The sequence below is a fragment of the Festucalex cinctus genome, chromosome 5 (assembly GCF_051991245.1).
Source record: "Festucalex cinctus isolate MCC-2025b chromosome 5, RoL_Fcin_1.0, whole genome shotgun sequence".
Lineage (NCBI taxonomy): Eukaryota > Metazoa > Chordata > Actinopteri > Syngnathiformes > Syngnathidae > Festucalex > Festucalex cinctus.
The window spans coordinates 11,255,331-11,278,906 of NC_135415.1; the positions used below are offsets into that span (position 1 = coordinate 11,255,331).

General features: G+C 38.9%; 1 protein-coding gene across 1 annotated transcript in view; it reads left to right on the forward strand.

Annotated features, from left to right (window-relative positions):
* The first annotated feature begins 1,311 nt into the window (after window positions 1-1,311).
* The window catches only part of aacs (acetoacetyl-CoA synthetase), a 44,201-nt gene continuing 21,936 nt past the window's right edge, over window positions 1,312-23,576 (forward strand). Inside the window, exons 1-10 of the mRNA XM_077522756.1 lie at window positions 1,312-1,567; window positions 3,101-3,204; window positions 4,344-4,464; window positions 5,952-6,065; window positions 8,001-8,098; window positions 10,274-10,388; window positions 10,547-10,628; window positions 11,848-12,001; window positions 13,260-13,340; window positions 13,411-13,535. Coding sequence (XP_077378882.1) covers window positions 1,432-1,567; window positions 3,101-3,204; window positions 4,344-4,464; window positions 5,952-6,065; window positions 8,001-8,098; window positions 10,274-10,388; window positions 10,547-10,628; window positions 11,848-12,001; window positions 13,260-13,340; window positions 13,411-13,535 — 1,130 coding nt within the window. The 5' untranslated portion in view covers window positions 1,312-1,431. The remainder of the gene's footprint in view (window positions 1,568-3,100; window positions 3,205-4,343; window positions 4,465-5,951; window positions 6,066-8,000; window positions 8,099-10,273; window positions 10,389-10,546; window positions 10,629-11,847; window positions 12,002-13,259; window positions 13,341-13,410; window positions 13,536-23,576) is intronic.

Sequence of the window (23,576 nt, forward strand, 5' to 3'; positions counted from 1 at the left end):
GGAGCAAAGTTTTACTATTTTAAAAAGGGAAAAAAAAGAAATATGACATTTTAATCTTTATTCGTGCAATATATAACATTATTCCTTAATTTAAAAAAAAACATGCTTCTAACAATAATAAAATATTATTACTAATTTAATCAGATGTGAATTTGAGGCAAAATATTGAGAAATCTTTATTTTATTTTTTTTTAAAGAAAAAATAAAACAAAACACATCCGTTATTATTCCAGAGGCTACACAAAATAGCATGTTGGCTAGCACATGGACTCGACTAGCGCCATAGATATGGACATGTCGAGATACGACACGCTTATTAAGCTGCGTGCAGACGGTCCATGTCCATGCTTTTTACTTTTGATAGGGGGAAGTCGCCCCTGCCAACATGGCCGCCGCACAGGCACGCAAGTGAGCCTGCGCTTTTCTCCAGTGATGACAGCGAAGCAACAACAGGATATAAAACAAAACACGTGGATTGCCTTCAGTGCCGGTTGGCACGGGTTCGCTCCTCCGCCTGGGAGACCCCATGGACCCCATACATGAAGTAAGCTTGTGTGTGTGAATGAGTGGTTAAAAAAAACCACGTGAATCATCTGTAAGTTTGCTGATTGTCCACAGCGCCGTTTACTGGCGCTGTGACGCAATTGCAGCGAGTTGCGGAAAAAACAAAGTCATCGCAAATGTTCTTCTTGCCCCACCCCCCGCCTCCTGATAGGGCACACCCCCTTTAGCGTCACGCCCTCCTCGCTCTCTGATTGGCTGCCCCTCCTCCCGCCCTCGGCAGTCCCTCATCTCCTCCCCGAGACATGAAGCCATCTGTCAGCTGATGTGGAACCAGAGCCCCGAGGGCCAATCACAGCCCGGCTCTCTTGGCAGGCAGGTTGGGCGGCGTGCGCGTTAAGGCTGGCGTGCGCGTGCACGTGCACGTTGGGGGAAACATTCAAGACATCAAGCTCTAGGGTTGTGCACGGACAATTTCCGGACAATCTTGTAGCGTGACGTCATCTGTAGGCGACCCGATCACATCTGACATTGTTCAACATTGTTCCCAAATATAAATAAACACATAGTTAATCTATGAAAACATCTACAGAATTATACATGGTATTTATAAGGAGTACAATTATGTTTAGAGCTAAATAAACTCACTGTAACGTAGTATAAATGAATTAAACACGGATTATCGTTGCACGATTCGAAACGTTCCCAAAACAGGAGGTGCTCTTGAAGACGGTATTTTTCGTGACGTCACATCACATGGAGCTGACGTCTCCTTCCACGCCCCGCCCCGCCCTGCCCCTGCGATCACAACACACTTCTTTGACAGCCTCGCACACGCGCGAGGTTCCCACTGGAGTACACGGACGAGCCGGTTAGCCACCTGACTGTTAGCTTAGCTTGTAGCATTCACGAAGTGAAAGGACGCCAAACATGTCCAAAGACAAGAGCGACACGATCATGGAGACGGACGACAACAACAAGGTGCTTTGGTACCCGGACTCCAAGAGGGACACGCGGATGGACCAATTCCGGCGGCAGGTGAACCGCGAGCACGGGCTCGACCTAGGTGAGTCAGTCTTGTGGATGGAATTGGGTTAAGTGGATTTAATTTATCTTCCCTTTCATCGTTGCGGGGATTAACTGGCCGGAATGAAGCGTGCAGGACACAAGTGGGCGCTTTTGTACCTCTTCCAAGGCCGGACAGTGGCAATATCAAGGAACAGGTTTTTCCACCACCACCCCAGCAAAAAACAGACAATCATTCCTTACTTGCGGTTTATAATAACTTCATTTTATGTATAACGATAATAATGATAAACAACACAACACAATATTAGGGTTTGATCCGTTACTAACTATCGCTAACATAAAAACTTGACTGTGCATTAATTAATTACCAGATAGTCGTGATTAGGCAGCTTTTCACAGATTTGTTTTTCAATAGAGTATTTTGTTTTTTATTTAAAAATAAAACAAAAACACACTTTTAGAAAAGAAAATTTTAGGGAGCCAAACCTGTTCTTTATTTTTTACCGATATGTCTTGATACCAAATATTAATAGTCAAGCTTTCAAATTGGTGCCGATATTCATTTTCACAAAACGGGATAATGTTGGTGTAAAAAAAAAAAAAAGTAAACTACAGGCTACTTTGTTGATTTCTTTTTAATAAGCATATGTTGAATGACCTTTGCAAACATATTGTCGTTTTTGTAAGGCATCTTTGTTTTAAAATACTAACATGAAGTTTAGGGACCCTCCAGGATCATTTGCATAAAAAGTTAAATAAAAAATAACGTAATCATAGCTTCCTATTGTTGACATTAAATACAATTTTCCAAAATATCTGAATATGTTAAACTTTTATTGTCAGCGGCATCTCTTAGCTCAAATCAACTGAACATTTCTATCAATATTTCCCTGAAGTTAACATATTTTTAAATTGATCCGTTGTCAACCATATGATTCTTCAAAATGCTGAATATTAGCACCGGTTATCGGCCTGGCCTTTCCGTATACTTAATGTTTAGCATATACCTGCTTTTTCAATTATTTTTTGGGGCTAGCACCAAAAGAAATACATTTTTTATATGACTGCAGACTACAGTCATATAAAAAAAATGTATATATGTTTAACAGGGCTGGGTGTCAAAAATGTATATATTTGCAGTCTGCAGTTACAACGTTCATCGATTATATGCAGATTTTCCCAATTCGGGGGCTGCTCCAGTCTCTATCCCCCATGAAAAGCACGGGTCCACTCGCTGTACATTTGACAACTTTTGGCATTCTGGTTGCCAACTTCCAAGGAATGAATTAACCAGAAAAAGTGCTTTGCCTCCATTTGGTGTCATCAACAGCAAGTAGTGTGTCACTACTATAAGGTTGAATTTTTTCCCAGTCGATAGAAGTACAGACCAGAAGTGCACGGCAGCAGTTAGCATGTAGCATCATTAGCCTTCACAAAACTTTTTTTTTTTCTTCTTTTTAAAATTTTTTTTTTCTTTCCAAGTGTGAAGTAGCGATAAAGGGGGGCAATTATGCTGTTTTTTTCTTTTTCACGTTTGACCTGTGTGATGTTTGTGTTTCTTACCACAAAGTCAACTACGGGGACTTGTACCAGTGGTCGGTAGACTGCTACGCCGACTTCTGGTCACACGTGTGGCGCTTCTGCGGCGTGGTGAGCTCCAAACCCTACCACCAAGTGAGTGGAGCTTACGCTTCCTTAAAAAAAATAAAAATAAATAAATCTTCATTTTGAAAAAGGATAGTACTACGAAAATGAATTGCATTCACTTGAAAAAAAAATCTCCTGTTTTTCTGACTAATATTTTTGGGAGCTTTGTTTTCTTTCAGTATATATATTTTTTTCTGTTTTTCTGAATATTTTTTTCTGTCATAAAAAAATATTCCGAAAAAAATATTCAGAAAAACAGGAGGAAAATTTACTAAAACAGGAGAAAAAAAATGTATTCAGGAAAAACAGTGAAAAACATTTAACAAAACAGAAAAAAAAAAAATATTCCAAAAAACAGAGCATCAATTTCTGTTTTTCGGAGTATTTATTTATTTATTTTTTAAACCTCTGAACTCCCAGTGACTTGTTGCAGACCACTGAGCTGTATATATGACTGGATAGTCGATAGCACATACACGCGAGTGCAAGCCGTTGAAGTCACATCTTGTTACTCCCACCTATCCAATTGCTATCCAGTCATATATACAGGTCAGTGGTCTGCAACAAGTCACTTGGAGTTGAGAGGTTAAAAAACAAAAAAACAAAAAACAAAAAAAAAAAACCCTGAAAAACAGAAGTTGGTGCTCTACTTTTTGGAATAATTTTTTTTTCTGTTTTTTGGAAGAATTGTTTTTCTGTTTTTTGCAATTTTTCGTAATTTTGTTTTCTGTTTTTTGGGGCAAAAAATTGTTTTTTGTATTTTTTTTTTCTGTTTTTTTTTTTTAAATATTTTTTTATTTTTTCCTGAATATTTTTTTCTGTTTTTAGAATTTGCTTCTGTTTTTTTTTGTATGTTTTTTTTAAAATATTTTATTTCTGCTTTTTTGGAATATTTTTTTCTGTTTTATTTTTTCAATTATTTTTTTCTGTTTTTTTTTTTAATTATTTTTTTCTGTTTTTTCATAATATTTTTTTTCCTCCTGTTTTTCTGAATATATATATATTTTTTTTTAATGACAGCAAAAAATATTCAGTAAAACAGAAAAAAATATAAACAGAAAAACAAATACGGTACTCAAAAAACAAAGCTCCCCAAAAAATTAGTCAGAAAAACAGGAGATTTTTTTTTTTTCCTTCAAGTGTGTTTGTGTGCGTGTGTATTCCAGGTGGTGGATGTATCCAAGCGTATTTCGGACGTTCCCGAGTGGTTTTCGGGCGCCCGCCTGAACTATGCGGAGAACCTGCTCAAACACGCCGAGCAGGACAAAGTGGCCCTTTATGCCGCGAGTGAGTACACTACACACACTGGAAAGACACATTTCATCGTGGGAATTGTCAGCATTGCCACAATGTCCTCAGAGCACAGTGTAGAGTGCGGCAGCACATGGAACAGTAAACAGGAGGCGAGGGTTCGAAACCTGCCTTATACTGGCTGCAGTTCAACTTTTCTTTTCTCATTTACATTTCATTTACAATTTCTCATTTGTAATTTACAAACAATTTATCTTACATTATTCCTTTATCATACGTTTTATTTATTGCATTCAATTTAATGTTCAATGACACAGTCACTACTATTATTAGTAATTACTAGTTACTCGTACTACTACTACTACTACTAGTAATTACTAGTTACTAGTAGGGATGTCCCGATCCCTATCATGTTATCAGAAACAGAGTCATTTTCAGCTGATCGGTATCGGGAGAAAATGATTGGGGTTTTCATTTTTGGCAATTATTTTTTTATTATTATATTAGGAACTACAAAGCAACAAAATCATCCAGCGGTAAACATATTGCCAAATAAAATGTTTCATTTATTTTTATTTATTGTTTTGTGCATTCTGATGGCACCCTCCCCCAAAATTAATGGGATGGTTTTGTTCTTTTTCTGAGGAATTACTACTACGACTACTACTACTACTACTTGTAGTAGTACTAATAGTACTAGTAATTACTAGTTAATTACGTTGTAATTTTCACATAAGTTATCCTTCAATTTACTTCATTAGCATTCAGCTATTAGCATTCAGCTTTCAGCATTCCCACACAATTTGTTCAGAAATTGCACTTAGTCTAGTTAGGAAAGGGTTTCTTTTTTTTCCCCAGGGTGGTGTGATTTTATTTTTTTTTAATATCTATCCAGGACTCAGTCCCGAGGAACAATATTTATTTATTTATTTTTTAAATAATTGCCGAGTTGTTTTTAAAGTTTTTTGAAAAAAATATTTAACATTTTTCATTATCTTTTGTTTCTAGTGTTTCAAATTTTACCAGTGCTTTTCTATTGTTTTTTGTTTTGTTTATTTTAGATGTAATTATTACTTTATATTATCTGACAATGCTTTTAGGCAATCGATGTACGTCGCCTTTATTACATGAACTCCCTCGGGAATGAATCGGTGTGCGGGCTGACTAAAGATAGCTAGCAGTGGCACTAGTGTCCTCCCTGTGCAGCTCTAATGTAATTACGGTTCCATCAATTGGCCGCTGTTACCTGCCAGTGCCGTCCTGCTGCACTTTCTTGCTGTTTGTTTGTCAGTGTCGGCAGTACCGGTGCTGTACGGCACTTGGTATCGCATTGATAGACTGTGTAATTATGGTTGATACTTTTTTGTGTCAGCTACTCTCTCATCTGCATTTTCAGCAAATACTGTATCTGCAAGTACTAATTTTAACTCAAAAAATATGATCCCACATCACTAAATGTAAGCTAACTGAATGATTCATAGAGGGGGAAAGAAAAAAATCTTTTTATTTTTTGTTTCCCCCAGCTGAGGCTAACGAGGAGATTGTGAAAGTCACCTTCCGGGAACTGAGGCGTGATGTGGCGTTGTTTGCCGCCGCCATGAGGAAGATGGGCGTCCAGACGGGAGACAGAGTTGTGGGTGAGTTTCTACAATGCTCATGCTGAAGATAAAAACAACAGAAACAAAAAGAACAATTGGTGTTGTCATTGACAAAATGTCCTAAGTGTTAGACGAAGCTAACTTTTGATGCTACTGCTACAAGCAAAATAAAAACAAATCAACGGAATGGTTGATAAATATGGTCGCCATGTTTGAAGTTGATCTTCAAACACATTGAGAAGAAGCTAACTGTTGATGCTAATTCTAAAAACAAAACAAAAACAAAAAACAAATCAACGGAATGGTTGACAAAATGGCCACCATGTTTGAAGTTGACCTTCAAACACATTGAGAAGAAGCTAACTGTTGATGCTAATTCTAAAAACAAAACAAAAACAAATCAACGGAATGGTTGACAAAATAGCCACCATGTTTGAAGTTGATCGTCAAACACATTGAGAAGAATCTAACTCTGAATACTAATAATAATAAAAAATGAAACAAAAAGAATCAATGCAGACAAAATTGACAAAATGTCTGACACCGGGGTCATTTGAAACAACAACAAGATGACTTTGTATGCTAACATTCGATACAAACCAAACAAAAACCGTCTTGTCCTTGAAAAAAATTCGGACACACCCAAAATGTGTGCGGCAGATATACGCGGGGTCAATTGATCCTGAGGTTCGAGTAAGTTTGAGAAGAAGCTTGAGAAGAATCCAACTCTGAATGCTCATACTACTAACAAATGAAACAAAAAGAATTAATTCATACAAAATGGACAAAATGTCTGACACAGGGGTCATGTAAATGTGAAACAACAAAGAAGATGACTATGTATGCTAATGTTCAAAACAAACTAAACAAAAACACAGTGTTGTCCTTGAAAACAACTCGGACACACCCAAAATGTATCCGACAGATCGATGAGGCGTAAACTGAAACAAACAAACAAACAAACAAACAAATAAATTAAGACTGCTAATGCTATAAACGCAAAACACAAAACAAATGTCCAACATACATTCGTTATGCTAATGCTAATGCTAAAAACAAACCCATCCATTTTGTGATAGATTGACTAAATATATGACACACTAAATTGTCAACTCGCAAGGCTAATGCTAAAAGCTAAACATAAACAATTTTGTGGTTTACAAAATGTCCAACACGCTGCAAATAATCACGTCTGATACAGCAAACACGCAAATAAATAAAGAAGCAGATTTCAAATGTTAACGCTACTAACAATGCTAACCAAAATTTGTCTGTGTGTGAGTCAGTTGTGTTGCCAGCGCACGTTTCAGCGCACCTTTCGACGTGGAAGGTTAATATTTGTGTAGGGTGGGATTTTTTTTTTTCTTTTGTCCCTGTGGCTGTGTTGACTCATCCGGTACGAAATGAAACGGCCGGACGCTCAGCAAATGCCATAAACGTCACATCAAAGCAAAAGCAAGCGTTAGAGCGGTAGAATTACACAAAAGATGTTCAAAAATGTTGTGTGATGATTTTATGCGGTGATGGTGACCAATCCTCTGAATAACGGGGTAAAAACTGCTCATGTAGAAAAAGCGATGTCTGCAATGTCCTTGTACTTTCCTGGTTACTATGGAGACGATATATATATGAGCACTTAGCTGATAAGCTAGCACACAGCTACACACAAGGGTGCTTGCTCTATTAATTGTGTCAGTAAATCATTTATGAGTCCACCGAGCAGAATGGTGGCATTTTCATTCCATGCAGTAGCACTTCGCTCGCACGGTGTCCAGTGTTATGTCACCCCAGAAGTTACTAAACGGTTGTTTGTCAACGTCAATAAAATCAAATATGATAAGATTGCTGCCATATAACAGAAGCTAAGCTGCTTCTGTTAGATGGTGTCTATCTTATTAATATTAATATTGTTCTTTTCTTTATTATTTTTATTTGGTCTGAATTTGCGTGAATGTGCGCATGGTGTGCTTGTAGGTTACCTTCCCAACGGCGTCCACGCGGTGGAAGCCATGTTGGCGGCTGCCAGCATCGGCGCCATTTGGAGCTCCACCTCTGTTGACTTCGGGGTTAATGTAAGCAAGAATATATGTTGTTGTTTTTTTCCCCCAAAAAATCTGTATAAATATGATCATATAAAAATATAACTTGATATGTATGTGCTGTTTTTCTGAGCTTTCAAATGCAGCAACTTTTTTTTTTTTTTTGCCTCGTCTGGACAATAGTGGCACAACAAATTGGATATAAGTAATGTCCTGTTACTATACAGATAGAATAACATGACTCAAGTCAAAATAAAAACTAGTAATCATACACACAATTACTTGAGTACAAGTTAATAATTATTCTCCAGTACTGAGTAACTGGAGAATAATTTTACTTTATTTACTTTATTTATTTACTTTACTTTATTTTACTTTAATTTCTGATCAGAACAAAATTTCAATTTGCACATTGAGATTTTCTTTTTTCTTTTTCTTTTTTCTTTTTTCTTTTTTTGCTGTGATGGCAAAAAAGAAGTAATTTACACTAACTTGAGTAATTATTTTCAGTACTACTCATTACTTTTACTTGAATTGTAGTTAGGGCTGCTGGATTATGGAAAATAATCATGATTATTTTTGAGCATCGTGATTTCAACTATTACCAAAAATAATTATGATTATTTTTGGTAATAGTTGAAATCACGATTATTCAAATGATTTATTTGATTTATAACATGTAAAAATATTAAGACAAATAAAATTATATGAAACACTATATGTAAGGCAAGGCAAGGCAAGGCAAGTTTATTTGTATAGCACATTTCATACACAAGGCAACTCAATGTGCTTTACACGAGGAAAGACAACACATAAGCATCAAGAAACAGTAGTTAACATTCAGAGGAAGAAAAATAAATGAAAATAGGTTACAAACTAATGATAAAAATAAAAATAAAAATAAAAATAATAATTAAAAAAACACTTAATTAAAGCTGTTTAAAAGTCCCTAATCAAAGGTATAAGAAAAAAGCAAAGTAAGTTACTTCTAGACCAAAAAAGATTTTTTAAATTAATAATTTTAAAATAAAATAAAATAAAAAGTGCAAATATAGAAATTTAAACCACGGGAAATTAGTATTCGGACCAAAGAATATTTGTTAAGTTAATCATTTTAAAATAAAACAAAAAAAGGTGCAAATATATAAATTTAAACAACGGAAAATTAGTATTCGGACCAAAAATTTTTTTTTTAAATTAATCATTTTAAAATTAAAAAACAGTGCAAATATATAAATTTAAACAACTGAAAACTAGTAAGAATAATTTTTTATTTTTGTTTATGATTATGCCGATTTTGTTATTGTGGAGTGTAATAATTGACATTGTAATTGAGTTTCGATTGATTAATTGCACAGCCCTAGTTGTAGTCTTCTAAAGTAACAGTACTCCTACTTGATGACAATTTTTGCGCACATTTGCTTGAAACCCTAATGTTCAAAACCTTAACCCTGATTTGAAACCCTTCTTTGAAATCCTCATCCTGGGGGCGCAAAACCTTAATTTAAAACCCTAACTTTTGTTTATAACCATATCCGACTTCAAACACTAATTTTAAAACCTCAACCCAGACAAGCGTCCCTCATGTGAAACTCTCACCCTAACCCTGGTGTAAATTCCTCCTTTGAAACATCCTTACTTCATGAACACATTTGCTCCCAAAAATGCATAAATACGTTCTATTTTAAATATTAATACACTCTCAGACATATTTATACGTTTTTATGTTGTTTTTTTTTGTTGTTTTTTGTTTTTTTTTATGTTAGAGCATACAAAAGGCTTTGATGCAGCCTCTGAACTGAAGAGAATGCTGCAAGCAATGGTAGTTATTACAAAAGCGGCCAGAAGGTGGCAGCAGAGTATAAGAGATCAGCCAGGGCCATGTTGCAACAAGCTCTTTTCCCCAATGTTTTAAACAGATTTGTGAGTAATGTTGAAACTTAGCTATATTTTAATGCTAATTGCTGCAAAACGGAAAACATTAGTTTTCATGTTTTTATAGCAATAGAACACAATATTCTTTGGGCCTTGCAAAATCAGTCAAAATCCAGTAAAACAGGACCGAAGGGGGTTGCCTCAATGAAAATGGCTGTGAGGGAATGAGTTAAAAACCCAAACCCTGGCATGAAACTCTATATTCAACCCTGGATTGAAACTCTCATTTGAAACCGCAACACTTTTGTTTAAAACCTTTTGTGTTGTTGCCAGGGCGTTCTGGACCGGTTCTCTCAAATCCAGCCCAAGCTGTTGCTGTCGGTCGCCGCTGTGGTTTACAATGGGAAAACGCACGACCACCTGGAGAAGCTCACCTGCGTCGTCAAAGGTTTGGAAACACCAATTTGAAGCCCGAATCCCTGACTCCCTTTTTCAATTCCTACTTTGAAACCCCGTTTGTGTGTCAAAACCAAGTAAATACCAGTAACATACAGCTTTTGTGTGCAAAGAACAAAAATCTCGAAGGTGTGCGCCTGTGTCCCGTAGGTCTTCCCGACCTGCAGAAGGTGGTGGTGATTCCATATGTTCGTGACCGACAAGACGTCGACCTCTCCAAGATCCCCAACAGGTTTGCTCACTTACATATAGTTGCAAATTAGGGGCTATGTAACATCAATGCGAATTTCTATTAGCCTGGTAATGGTAATTCACAATACATCTTAGCATTAAGCTAATGGACTTTCGATAGAACATTTTGGTGTTTGTATACGTGTGTGTGTGTAAAGTAGCAGTTGTTTAAAGGTTTATAACGACTGTCACATTGATGCTAATTACTTTAGCGGCTAAAACAGCATTATATGTTAGCATTAAGCTAATGGACTTCAAAAGAACATTTTGATGTTTGTATACATGTGTGCGGGTGTGTGTGGGGAGGTGTGTGTAAAGTAGCAGTTGTTTGAAGGTTTATAACGACGGTCACGTTGATGCTAATTCCCTTAGCGGCTAAAATAACATAATAAGTTAGCATGAAGCTAGCAGACTTTTTTACGATAATGTTTGGGTGAACGCGTATAAATGTGCAATTTCAAAGTGTCTTTTTGTGGTATGCTGTTTTTATGTGTGGGTAAAGTAGCAGTTGTTTGAAGGGTCAGAAAATATGACATATGCAAACTTCCGCGAACCCTCTCTGTTTAGCATTTTAGCTAGCATTAAGCTAGCAGACTTGAATTGATAGTTGTGTTGAACTTTTGGTGTTTGTATACACTTGTGTGAAAAGTAGCAGTTGTTTGAAGGTTTATAACGACCTGCACATTGATGCTAATCTCCTTGGCGGCGAAAACAGCATTATATGTTAGGATAAAGCTAGTGGGCTTTTTTTTTTTGGATGAACACTTTGGTGTGTAAATTTCTAAGCATCTTTTTGTGGTATGCTGTTTTTATGTGTGTGGGTAAAGTTGCAGTTGTTTGAAGGGTCAGAAAATATCTTGTGACATATGCAAACTTCCGTGAGCCCTCTCTGTTTAGCATTGTTGCTAGCATTAAGCAAACAGGCTTTTAAAATGATATAGTTTTGTTGAACTTTTGGTGTTTGATAATTTCTCTTTTGTTGTACATTACGTTTTTTGTTTTTTTATTTATTTAATTTATTGCCTCTCTGTGTGTAGGTTTTTAACTGTGACATCTATGCTAGTTTCCGTTAGCCCGTCGATGGCACTTCACATTATATGTTAGCATTTCGCCAGTGAGCTTTTTGTTTTGACAGGTTTAATAATAACCTGACGTGTGTTTGAATAATCACTTCGCTGTGTATCTATTTTGGATGTATTTGTTTGTATTTTTTGGTCCAGCGTGTTCATCGACGACTTCCTGGCGTCCGGTCGCGGTGATGGTGATCAGCTCCCCCAGCTGGAGTTTGAGCAGCTGCCCTTCAGCCACCCGCTTTTCATCATGTACTCATCGGGGACCACGGGAGCTCCCAAGTGTATGGTCCACTCAGCCGGGGTGAGAAAAAAAACACAATATTGGCAATACTATGCATGGAGAGCAAAAAAAAATAAATAAAAAAAATGAATAAAATAAAAAAAAGACCGTCCCTGTACCAAGTTTTATGATGTTGGAGCATCTCTATGTGGAATGTACCTGCCATTCTGACATTTTCCACCAGAGGGCAGCAGAGTTCTATCAGACACATGGGAGGAGGGTGAAAATCCTACCCGTCTTTTGAAAGTCATTTTTGAAATACATACTTAATAGCCTTACCCATGGTTTAAAAGTAAAAACTTTACTCCAGAAACGGGCCACACAGTGCATTTTGTGGCCACGAAATAAAATGTTGTGCTTATTTGTGAAATTTGATTAATCCAATCAACAAACGGTATTAGTGAGTACTTAATACACATCTTGGTATCAGCCCGCAAAAAGTGTTTATCAAAGAAACCTGAAGCGGGTTGTTATAGTTTTGGAATTTTAGTTAGTTTTTATTTTGTTTGAGTTTTTTTTTTTTTTTTTTTTTTTTTTTTTTAATTTAGCTAGTTTTAATTAGTTTTCAGGATGTTTTTTTTTAATTAGTTTTTTTAAAATTAGTTTTAGTTATTTAATAAATGCTTAGTTTTAGTTAGTTTGAGTATTAGTTTTTGTTTTAAAAATGTGTATTACAGTGTATAGTGTGTGATGAGTTTTTTTTTACAGCATTAAAATATTTACAATAAAAAAAACTATATGAATGAAAAAATATTTAGAATAAACGAAAAAATATATTATGTGCTTTATAATACATAAATGGTAAAAAATAATTTTAATTGAAAAACAAATGAAAAATAGCATATATGATGAACAAAAACACTTTTATAATAAACAAAACAATATATATAATTAATGGCAAAAAAATAAAATAATTAACGGCTTCTTCTACTCCCCCTACATGCTGGCCCTCCTCTGATCAAAGCTACTGTGGCCATCTGCTGGCAACTACACCTCATTACAATTATTTTTTTCAGCTCAATACTTGCTGGGGACTTGCACGAGGTTCTACATCCAGTGCATTAAAAAAAACAAAAAAACACAAAACCCGAATTAATTCGGAATGGGGCTGGCTGAGCAGCATTGATTAAATACCCGAGTTAACTCGTGGAAGGGAATGAATGAGTGAAAAAAGCATTTTTGTTTTTATTTTATTTCGTTAACAGTTGTTTTTTGAATTTTAGTTTTCGTTTTTTCGTTGATTATAAAACAGTAATTTGGCATGTGTTTGTGTGTGCAGGGCACCCTCATCCAGCACCTTAAAGAACACATTCTGCACGGCAACATGAGCAGCAGTGACGTCATCATCTACTACACCACCGTAGGTTGTTGCGACGACGGGGCCCTCATTGCCATCATGTTGTGTTTCTTAACTGCGTGTATGGCGTCAGACGGGCTGGATGATGTGGAACTGGCTGGTGTCGTCGCTGGCGGTGGGCGCCTCGGTGGTCCTGTATGATGGCTCGCCCCTCATGCCCACTCCCAACGTCCTGTGGAACCTGACCGAGACGCTGGGGTGAGTGAGCAATCCAGCGGGCTCACGTTGACTTTGGGGGTGTCACTGGAAGACGTGGGAGTCATGTGGGCGGGGCCAATGAGAAAACGTGGGGAATGGCTCGGGTGATGATTGGAGGTTTGTTAGTCGAAAAATGTCACTGATTAACCAACAACAGTGGGAAGTAGAAAACCAACTTTTACGGCAGTGCAATGAATGTAAATTCAATTACAATTTCAATTTTTTATTTTATTTTTATTACACTCCACAATTACAAAATAAGTATAATCGTAAAAAAAGATTATTAAGACTCATTTTTGAGTTATTTAATTTATACATTTGCACCTTTTTTAAATTTTGAAAAAGGTAATTTAATAAATTATGTTTCATCCAAAGGGAACATGAATAATTAGTGTTTCAAAGAATTTTATTTTACTTCATGTTTTGTTTTACATTTAAACATTTTCTTTTTTTGTCCCAAAAAAAAAAAAAGATTTTCCTACTGCACAGTGCCCATGCTGCACTCCTACTTCAAGTTTTTGCTGCACAACTCGTATTCTAGAAATCGAATATTCATCAGAATGTCGTGTTTAGGTCACATAAAACAGTATTATCAAGAAATGTTTAAGGTTGACTTCCCACAACAAAAAGTTCATATTTGTTTTAACATGCAGAAAATAAAAAGTAAAAAAAAAAAAGTCAACAGAAAAAAGAAATATGGTACAGAAAAGTAATAAAGTACAGATACCTGAAAAATGTAGTTGAGTAACAAAGTATTTATTTGCACTTGTTCCCACTCAGGGGATGTTGATTTGCTGGATGCTCTTGTTTAAATACGAGGTGAGGCATGACCGGGCGGGACGCGTTCACTGGAGCGTCGAGCGGAGAAAGACGAAGAGAAAACAAAAAAAAACAAAAAAAGCCAATCGGGGCCATCGGATTTGGTGCAGAGCAAACAATGTCAAGTCAAAGATAATGCCGCTCGCTCTTGCGTAATGTCTCCTCCGATCATCCGGAGCAGCCTTCGATCGCTATGGTAACCGTTGATGTCAAACTCCCCCCCCCCCCCCCCCCCCAATAAAAAGAAAGAAAAAGACAGTGATGAGATTGACTCTGTAGGTTCAAATCCATCCATTTTCATCTTATCTGTCGATGGGGTGAGAGTGCAAAGGGCGCCACGAGTTGCATCACAAGAGTGAAACGCACTCGAAGTGGCATCCATTTTTCAGGTGTGGGAAAATTGCTACGTTTGGCCCAGGTGAGTCACACAAATTGATTTTCTAGAGAGCCTCTTGAAATCATGTTGAAAAATTCAGACAGACCCCCAAGGCAGTTTTGTTTGGCAGCATGAGATTTTGTAGGCACGTCGATTATGAGTATAGATCCGCAGAAAAGTCTCGAGAAGCCATGCCTGAAAATGGACCATTAGCCATTTTTAGTTCAATGCTGTGGAGGACCAAAACTGCCCAAATTCTAAATAAATAAATGACTAAATAAATGACTAAAAGTGAAAATAAAACATATCAAAAATATATAATTTGAAAATTATATTAAAAGAAAAAAAAATAAATAAATAGTCCAACCCAAGACACGCTTAGGACCTCCCCCTCGTTTGAGAATAACATTTCAATTTGGCAGTATGGACACAAAATTTAAAATAAATGACTAAAAGTGAAAATAAAAAACTTTTTATATATATATATATATATAATTTTCTAAATATATTTTTTTTATATCTGTTTTTATTTGAACTTTTATCATTTATTTATTTATTTATTTATTTATTTATTTATTTATTCATTCATTTATTTAATTAGAATTTTGGCAGTTTTGGTCCTCCACACTATGCTACCGTTTCTGAATAATTTTGTAAACTTAGCAACATGAAATTTCCCCATATAAGTTTACCATGAGTCGACCGCAAAAAAAAAATTAAACAAAATTGCGTTTTATAAACTCCTCCTTTGTTAAAAATAAATAAATAATACAAAATCAGCCCTCAGATCCAGTTTCCTTAAGCAATGGAAGTTTTGCACATTTCTGTCATGAGTAGGCCTCCCAAAAATTCTCAAGAAGCCAATATATCCATAATCGCGGTATCGTCATTTCGTGAGATCGTTATAGTGAGCTTTGTATCGCGTATCGTATCGTACCATGAGGTACACACAGGTTCCCACCGCTAGATGACACAAAATTCCAGATGACGGTCGACCGAGCATGGCGGCCAAAGTTGACGACTCGCCATCCAAACAGATCCCGACCAAACATTTCTTGTGTGATGAAGATGGCAGTTCGTAAAAGACTTTTTACTTTTCACTCTTTGACCGCCAAAAACGTTTCATAACGATTAGTAAAATCACGATCTATGCCACCATAAATGTTAAATGATGTCCACTACGTTTTTAATTTTTTATTTATTTTTTAATCAATGGGAAGTGCAACGTCTAAGTGCAGCACTGCCTGGTCAATGGGTTGTGGAATCAAAAACACCAACTATGGCCAGCCAATGGGCTGCCGGTGTATGGAATTACAATGATACATGACGGAATGTGATAAAATCTAAACTTTTTCAAGGATGATGAGAATGATCAAAGCCTTTGTCACATTAAACCTAATTCATAGACCGTCACTAAACAAAAAAAATATACATGTCAAAGTGACTGTTGTGGAGAAAGTAAAAAGCTTGTTTTCTGTTTATCTTGTCAATTTTTTGCTCAATGTCACTCAAATGACCTCTTTTCAAGTGGTGATTACTAAAGAACGGAATAAGGTAGAAACATACTTTGTTTTTCTCGTGAAAGAATGGAATGCAATCTTTCATTTGGTACCCACATTGTATATGTAGTAAAAGCACACAATATTCTGTTTGCCTTTTAACTCATTCACTCATATCCTTCGCTCCTGGCTGTTTTACTGAAAATTGGTTGATTTTGCATGGTCCACAGTGTTCGATTGCTATAAAAACATGGAACCTACTAAAAGAAAGATTGAAGTCTCTTCGTTCATCAGGAAAAAAAGGTGTATTTCTATCTGCTTCCGTTTTGCAACAATTAGCATTAGAATATAGCTAATTTTCATCATTATTCACGAATCTATTTATATGTATATATATATATATAATTATATTTATAATTTATATTTATAATTTAGAGTAATTGAGTTTTTTCCAACATTGTCCTGGTTGATCTCTTATACTCTGCTGCCACCTGCTGGCCATGTGCAATAACTACAATTTCTTCAATCGTTCTTTGCAGTTGAGAGGCTGCATCAAAGCCTTCTGTATGCTCTAGCATTAAAAAAACATAAGAAAACGTATAAATACGTCTTTGGGACACGTAAACATTTTAAACATTTAAAATTGAACGTAGTTATATGTTTTTGGGAGCAAATGAGTTAAAAATGAGTTAAAATGCTCAAAATCGGCTCGCACTGTGGGGGTTGTTTTTTTTTCTTCTTTTTTTTTTTTTTTGATAACGTGTGGCAGTAAAAGAGTTTTAAGAGATTCCTCATCAACATGTGTGGCAAAAAAAGAAAGTGTGAGTCGCTGCAAATGCCAATTATAGGACGTAATAAGGCAAGTGGAGCGGTGGAAGTCCAAATCAAACGCCGGGGAAGCTTCACTGTGAGTTTAAGCCCTCTCGGAGGCTCTGACAGATTTAGCCCCAATTAAACGCTCCAACCTCCCTTCGCAGGACGAAGGTGTAAAAAAAAAAAAATGTTCTTGTCAGCCGCTCCCACAGGGCTTTACCCACTCCCCCCCCGTGGTGGAAACTGCGATCTGGGAAATGTGTCTGCGCCCTAATTGGTTAAAAAAAAAAAAAAAAAATCTCCCGCTTTAAAAGCTCCTATCTGTCTTGGTGCCACGGTGGAAGCTTCTCTCCACGGTCATTTCTGCCAAAAAAAAAAAAGTATGCACACCTTCACCTCCCGTCTCGTTAAAGTTCCGTCATCGCTGTAATCAATTAAAGCGGCGGCAGCTTTTCGAACAAGATCCAATAAATCCAAAAATTCATATTTCCTGGCGAGATGTCAAAGGAGCTCATTAGTCAGCAATTTTCTTGTCTTTTCTAACCTGACACGTCTTCCGCCACAGTTTGCCGTCGGTGTCCAAAAAGACGGCGACGTTCTTTTTGCTGACGGTTAACGTGCCATTTTGGAGCGCGCCACCTTTAAATCATCACACTTTTGCTGACCGCAGCGCACGTTTTAGTCGGGATTTGGGAGCTGAGGGGGGTTGGGGGGGGGGGGGGGCAATCCTTAATAGTACCCTTTAAAAAAAAATAAAATAAGTATTTCTATCTGTTTCCGTTTTGCAGCAATTAGCATTACAATATAACAGAGTTTCATCATTATTCACAAATCTGCTTAGAATTGTGGGGAAACAGCTTGTTCTCATCATGACCATGGTTGATCTCCTATACTCTTTTTTTTTTTTCTTTCTTTTTCTTTTTTTTTTTAATAAAAGAGCTCAGAATTGTTCATTCGGTAGTCTTACCGATTCAACGTCTTGTCATCATTGCTCTTTTTTTTTTTTTTTTTTTTTTTTTTTTTTTTGTGTGTGTGTGTTTGCGTGCGTGCGTTTGCGTGCGTGCGTGCGTGTGCGTGCGTGCAAATACGTATAAATTTATACTCATTCATTCACCTAAAACCTTATAAATATCCCATTACCCTTCGCCTTAACCAGGTACTTCAGAATCTTGCCAGAGTCGTGAGATTTAAATGGTCAGGAGACCAGAGAAAAGGTCAGAAAAAAAAAGAAATAAAGAGAAAAGAAAGGTAAATCAAAGTGAAATCCAGCACCGACCAAACACTTCCTGCCTTCCCCATGATTACAAAATCAAAGTCTTACGCCAACCCCGGAAGCCTCTAAATTCCAGCAAATTTAGCGAGATCTCAAGAGCCCAGAGGAAAAACTAAAGAGAGGAAGGAGGGAAGGATCGATAAGGCAGAGTGAGATCCATAGAAGCCAGTACATCCAATCCATCAAAGTGAAGTCCAGCACCAACAAGACCCCTCCTGCGTGGTTACAAAACCAGAGTCTTATGCCAACCCCAGAAACCTCATACTTCTAATAAATTAAGATCTCAAGTGACCAGAGGAAAAACTAAAGAGAGGAAGGAGGGAAGGATAGATAAAGCAAAGTGAGAACCACAGACACCAGCACCAACTGATTCAAGGGGCTGTGGGAGGGAGAGGGTACTTATGTTGAGTTTCAGTAGATGCTGGTGCGACGGATCTGGCATGCATAAGGACCACCACCAAAGAAAGAAGCCGTCAACCGCGGTCCAGCAAAGCGAGCACCCCCCCCCCCCGGAATCCCCAGGCCGCGGCAGCACCAAGGCCACCCCCAAGCCACCCGAGCGGACACCGGTCGGCGAGCCGACCCAGACACCCGGAACACCCCCGCCCCAGCCCCGGCCCACACCCCCGAGCCCAAGGCCGCAGAACGAGGCCCAGCGGGCCCCCACAGCGCCCCACCGGTCCCCAGCCCCCATCCCCCCACGACCCCCCCGCACCCCACCCAAACCCGCCATCCACCACGACCCAGGCCCCACCACCCCCGACCCCCAAACCCCCGAACACACCCCGACCCCCAGCACCCAACCCCCCACCCACCCATACCTCCACCCCCCCCAAACAAGCCGCCCCCCCCCCCCCCCCGACGGCCGCCCCCCCCCCCCCCCGCGAACCCGGCCCCCCGCGAGAACCCCCCACCCCCCCCCGGAAACCGGCACCGGGCAGCAGCGCAGAGAGGGAAGATGTGCCCACCCCACCTCCAGCCGCGCGAGATTTGCACAGCGGCGGGAGGGGGGGAAGCAGAGGAGGAAGCACCAGGGGAGAAGGCGGAACACCAGAACACCGAGCCCGGTGGGGAGAGGCCCCGGTCGTCACGCCAGAGTACTAGTGACACCTAACCCTGTTACTGAGTCCGCCAGCTCGCCGACTGGCGAGCTCTACCCTTACACCGTGAATGTGGCCCCACCCAGTGTATATACAAGTGTGTGCGTGTGGTGCATTAAAATTGGGAGCAGGTGAGTCGGAGCAGAGGGAAAAAATTTTCCCCTACTCCGACACACCCGTATCCCCCCCAAAAAAAATGAATATGTGTATGTGTGGTGCATTAAAAAAGGGAATGGAGGGACAAAGTGGAGGGGCAGGAACACAAATGGGGGGGACCACAGCGCTGCCAGGCACTGCAGTCCATCCCCTCTGATGGCTCCCCGCCCCAACTCACCCCTCCCCTTGGACGTGAGGTGCATTAAAATTGGAGGGGAGTTGAAGGGTGAAGACGGTGTTTCCACCCTTCCCCACCCCACCAAGAAATGTGTTGTGTGCCCTATGTGTATATTTACAAAGTGTATAGTGCAAGCTAGTGAAGTGAGTAAGAGGAGCGACCAGCGGGGCCTCACCCAACCCGGCGGGTGTAGGTGGCACGCCCGCCCCCCAGCACCCCCACCCCCACCCGCCCCCCACCTCATCCACCCGGCACCACAATGGGCGGACAGCCAGCGCAGCAGGGCTACCGGACAGCCCACCGGCCACCGGAGCCCGCCCGGGGCGCCAGGAGTTATACCGGAGTGGGGCAGGCCCCAAACCCTCGCCCGGCCCCCGGAGCCCGACGCCCGGGCCGGGGAGGGAGCCCCAGGCCCAGGGAGAGGGAGGGGGAGGGGCCGCAGGGCAGACAGGGAGGGGGGGGGGGGGGGGGGAGCGGGGAGAAGACGACAAGAAGGCGAAAGGGCGGCTGCAGGGCAGGAGGCGGGGGGGGGGGGGGGGGGGGGAGGGAGGGCGACAAGGGAAAAGGGACCGGGAGGCAGAGGAGGATGGGCGGGAGGAGGCGAGGAGGGAGAGGCGACGGGGGGGAGGAAGGGGGAGGGGAGAGGGAACCACGGGGCACACCGGAGGCCCACCCACCCCGAACCGCGCCGCCGGGCACGGAGCAGCGGACCGCGCCGGGACGGCACCGCCCCGGGCACCAGGGGAAGCACCCCAACACCGCACCCCACAGGGGGCCCAGGGAGCGGCCAAGACGCAACCGCCACCGAGCAGACAACGGGGGGGGGCAGAACCACCCCCGCCCGACCACAGGGGACGGCGTCAAGAAAATTGACTAATTAGCATGCAGTAACACCAAGTGTTGATGCTTAGTGCCCACTAGAAATAGATCTTAAGGAGTTATTGAGTATAGTGTCGTATAGTGTGGTATGCTCGAGCCCACTAGCAGCAACTAGGTTCCTGACTATATAAAAATAAAAACAATCAGATACAAAATACCAAATACAGAAGCAGCGAAAACAGAAGTTGTAACGATGTGGTGGCTCTCGTTAACAGGCAGAATCTTGGCAGGATTAAGTTGCCAAATTGAGATTAAAATATTCTATGTACATAGACCATATTTGTTTAAATCTTGATACTTGATTTTTATTTAAGGCAGAGATTTTTTCCATTGAGATATAATTTATTAGTAAGTTTAACCAGTGGTCGATATTTAGAGATTGTTTATTTTTCCAATTGACAAGGATTATTTTTTTAGCAATAGTAAGGGCTATAAATATAGATTGAGATTGTTTACATGGTAGCTCAGTTATTGTTAAGTCACCTAGTAAACACAATCTTGGAGATAAAGGAAGCCTACAGTTTAATATATCAGCAAGCTTTTCCAAGATTTTAGTCCAGAAATGCAGCACTGGAGTACATGACCATAAAGCATGAAGATAAGTATCGGCAGTGTTTTGTGAGCACTGGAGACAAATGTCGGAGTCAGAGAGTCCCATTTTTTTCATCATATATTGTGTAATATATGTTCTATGAAGTATCTTATATTGGATAAGTTGCAAATTTGTCTGTTTGGTCATTTTAAATACATTTTCACAGATTTGGGTCCAAAAGTCTGGTTCCGGAACTATAGACAAGTCTTTTTCCCATTTTAAAGTCGGTAAATACGTTTTATTTGTGTATAAAAATAACTTATATATTTTTGATATTTTCTTTATTGTTGTTGGAGAAAGCTTTATAATATCTTTAGCTAAGACAGGCAGTTGGAGCGTATCCTGAAGTGTTGGGATTTGTTTCTTAACCATATTTTTAACTTGCAGATAATGTAAGAAATTTCCCTTTTTTATTTCATATTTCTGGACCAAGTTTGTATACGATATAAACTTATTATCTGAGAAAAGATGATGAAGGTGTGTAATTCCTTTCTGCTCCCATAGGCTTAAATGGAACGACTGATTATTAAGTTGAAAGTCGGGGTTATGCCAAATGGGAGAGAGCCCACAGGGCGCCAATTGGGAATTTGTAATTTCTAATGCCTTCCACCAGGCAGTCTCCTGATCTCCTATACTCTGCTGCCACCTGCTGGCCGTTTTTGTAATAACTATCATTGCTTCAACTGCTCTCTTGAGTTCAGAGGCTGCATCAAAGCTTTCTTTCTATATGCGCTAGCATAAAAAGAAAAAAAAAAACTAAAAAATATTAGGGATGTAATAATATCCAAACATAACGGTACGATATTACGATCTGAAGGTCACGATATGATAATTATCATAATATTGTGAGGAGGTTGACGATACAAAAAAAAGGTCACGATATTGTAAAAAAATAAGATCATACCGTTCTCTGCAGTTCAGAGTTTGTATCAAAGCCTTCTGTATGCTCTAGCATAAAAAAAAACAAACATGAAAAACGTATAAATACGTCTTTGGGACACTTAAAACATTTTAATGGAACGTATTTAGACATTTTTGGGAACAAATGATTTAATAGTACCCTAAAAAAAAAAAAAGTGTAGTCCGAGTTAGATTGTCTGATAATAAAATCTTATGACAAATGTTAAAAAACTGATCAGCATCTAGAATGACTTTAAAAAAATAAATAAATAAATAAATACATAAATTTTGGACTGTTTCCGAAGGTCCAAAAATGAACATCTTAACTCATTCACTTGTAGCCATTTTTACGGAAGCAGCTCCTGGCTATTTTACTGGATTTTAACTGATTTTTTTAAGGTCCACAGAATATTGTGTTCTATTGCTATAAAAACATGGAACCTACCAAAAAAAAAGATTAACACCTCCTTTCATCAGCAAAAAAAAAAGTATATTTGTATCTGTTTCTGTTTTGCAGCAATTAGCGTTAGACTATAGCTAAGTTTCATCATTGTTCACAAATCTATTTAGAATTCTGAGAAATAGAGCTTTTTTTCAACATGGCCCTGGATGATCTCTTAAACTCTGCTGCCACCTGCTGGCCGTGTTTGTAATTGCTACTATTTTTTTTCACCTGTTCTCTGCAATTGAGAGGCTGCATCAAAGTCTTCTGTATGCTCTTGCATAAAAACAAAACAAAACAACACAAAAAACGTCTTTGGGACACTTAAAACGTGTAAAATAGAATGTATTTATATGTTTTTGTAAGCAAATTAGTTAGTTTAAAAAAAAAAAAAATCAGCTACTCAAGTGGTTATCCCCAAGAAGATTCTCTGCCAGAAAAGACATAGGAAGTTTGAAGTCACCATTTTATGGTTACTTTATAGTGGAAAATAAATACAAAATAAATACATGAAAAAAAAAAAAAAGTTAAATAAAAAATGAACTTATTTTTTAAGTGGGTTTTCAGAATTCTTCACCTTCAGTCAGTTTCGCTTTTGCAAATTTGGTCGACATGTCTATCATGTGGAGATCCTGAAAACAACCTCAGTCTGAAAAGACAGGAGATTCTTTTTAAGTTTTCATGTTGAAAATCGAACGCGTGAAGGCAGTTTTATTTAGTGATGTGACTTTTGGACCCGCAAAAAAATAAAAAAAAGTCTTTGCCTGAAAAGTCATGGGACGTCTGCCATTTTGGTTTGAAGTGACCGTTCTAGGCCGTTTTCCCGGACAAGTCGTTTCCTGTCTTTTGAAAATTCAGCCGCTGAAACATGTTCCACTGAGCAGCATTGTCGGCATGTCAATCAGGAGGAGACCCACAAAAACAAAAAAAATCTCTCAGCCATGCCTGCAAACGGACAAGAAGGCAGCCATTTTAATGATGATGATGATGATGACAACCAATATTTTTTGTCTC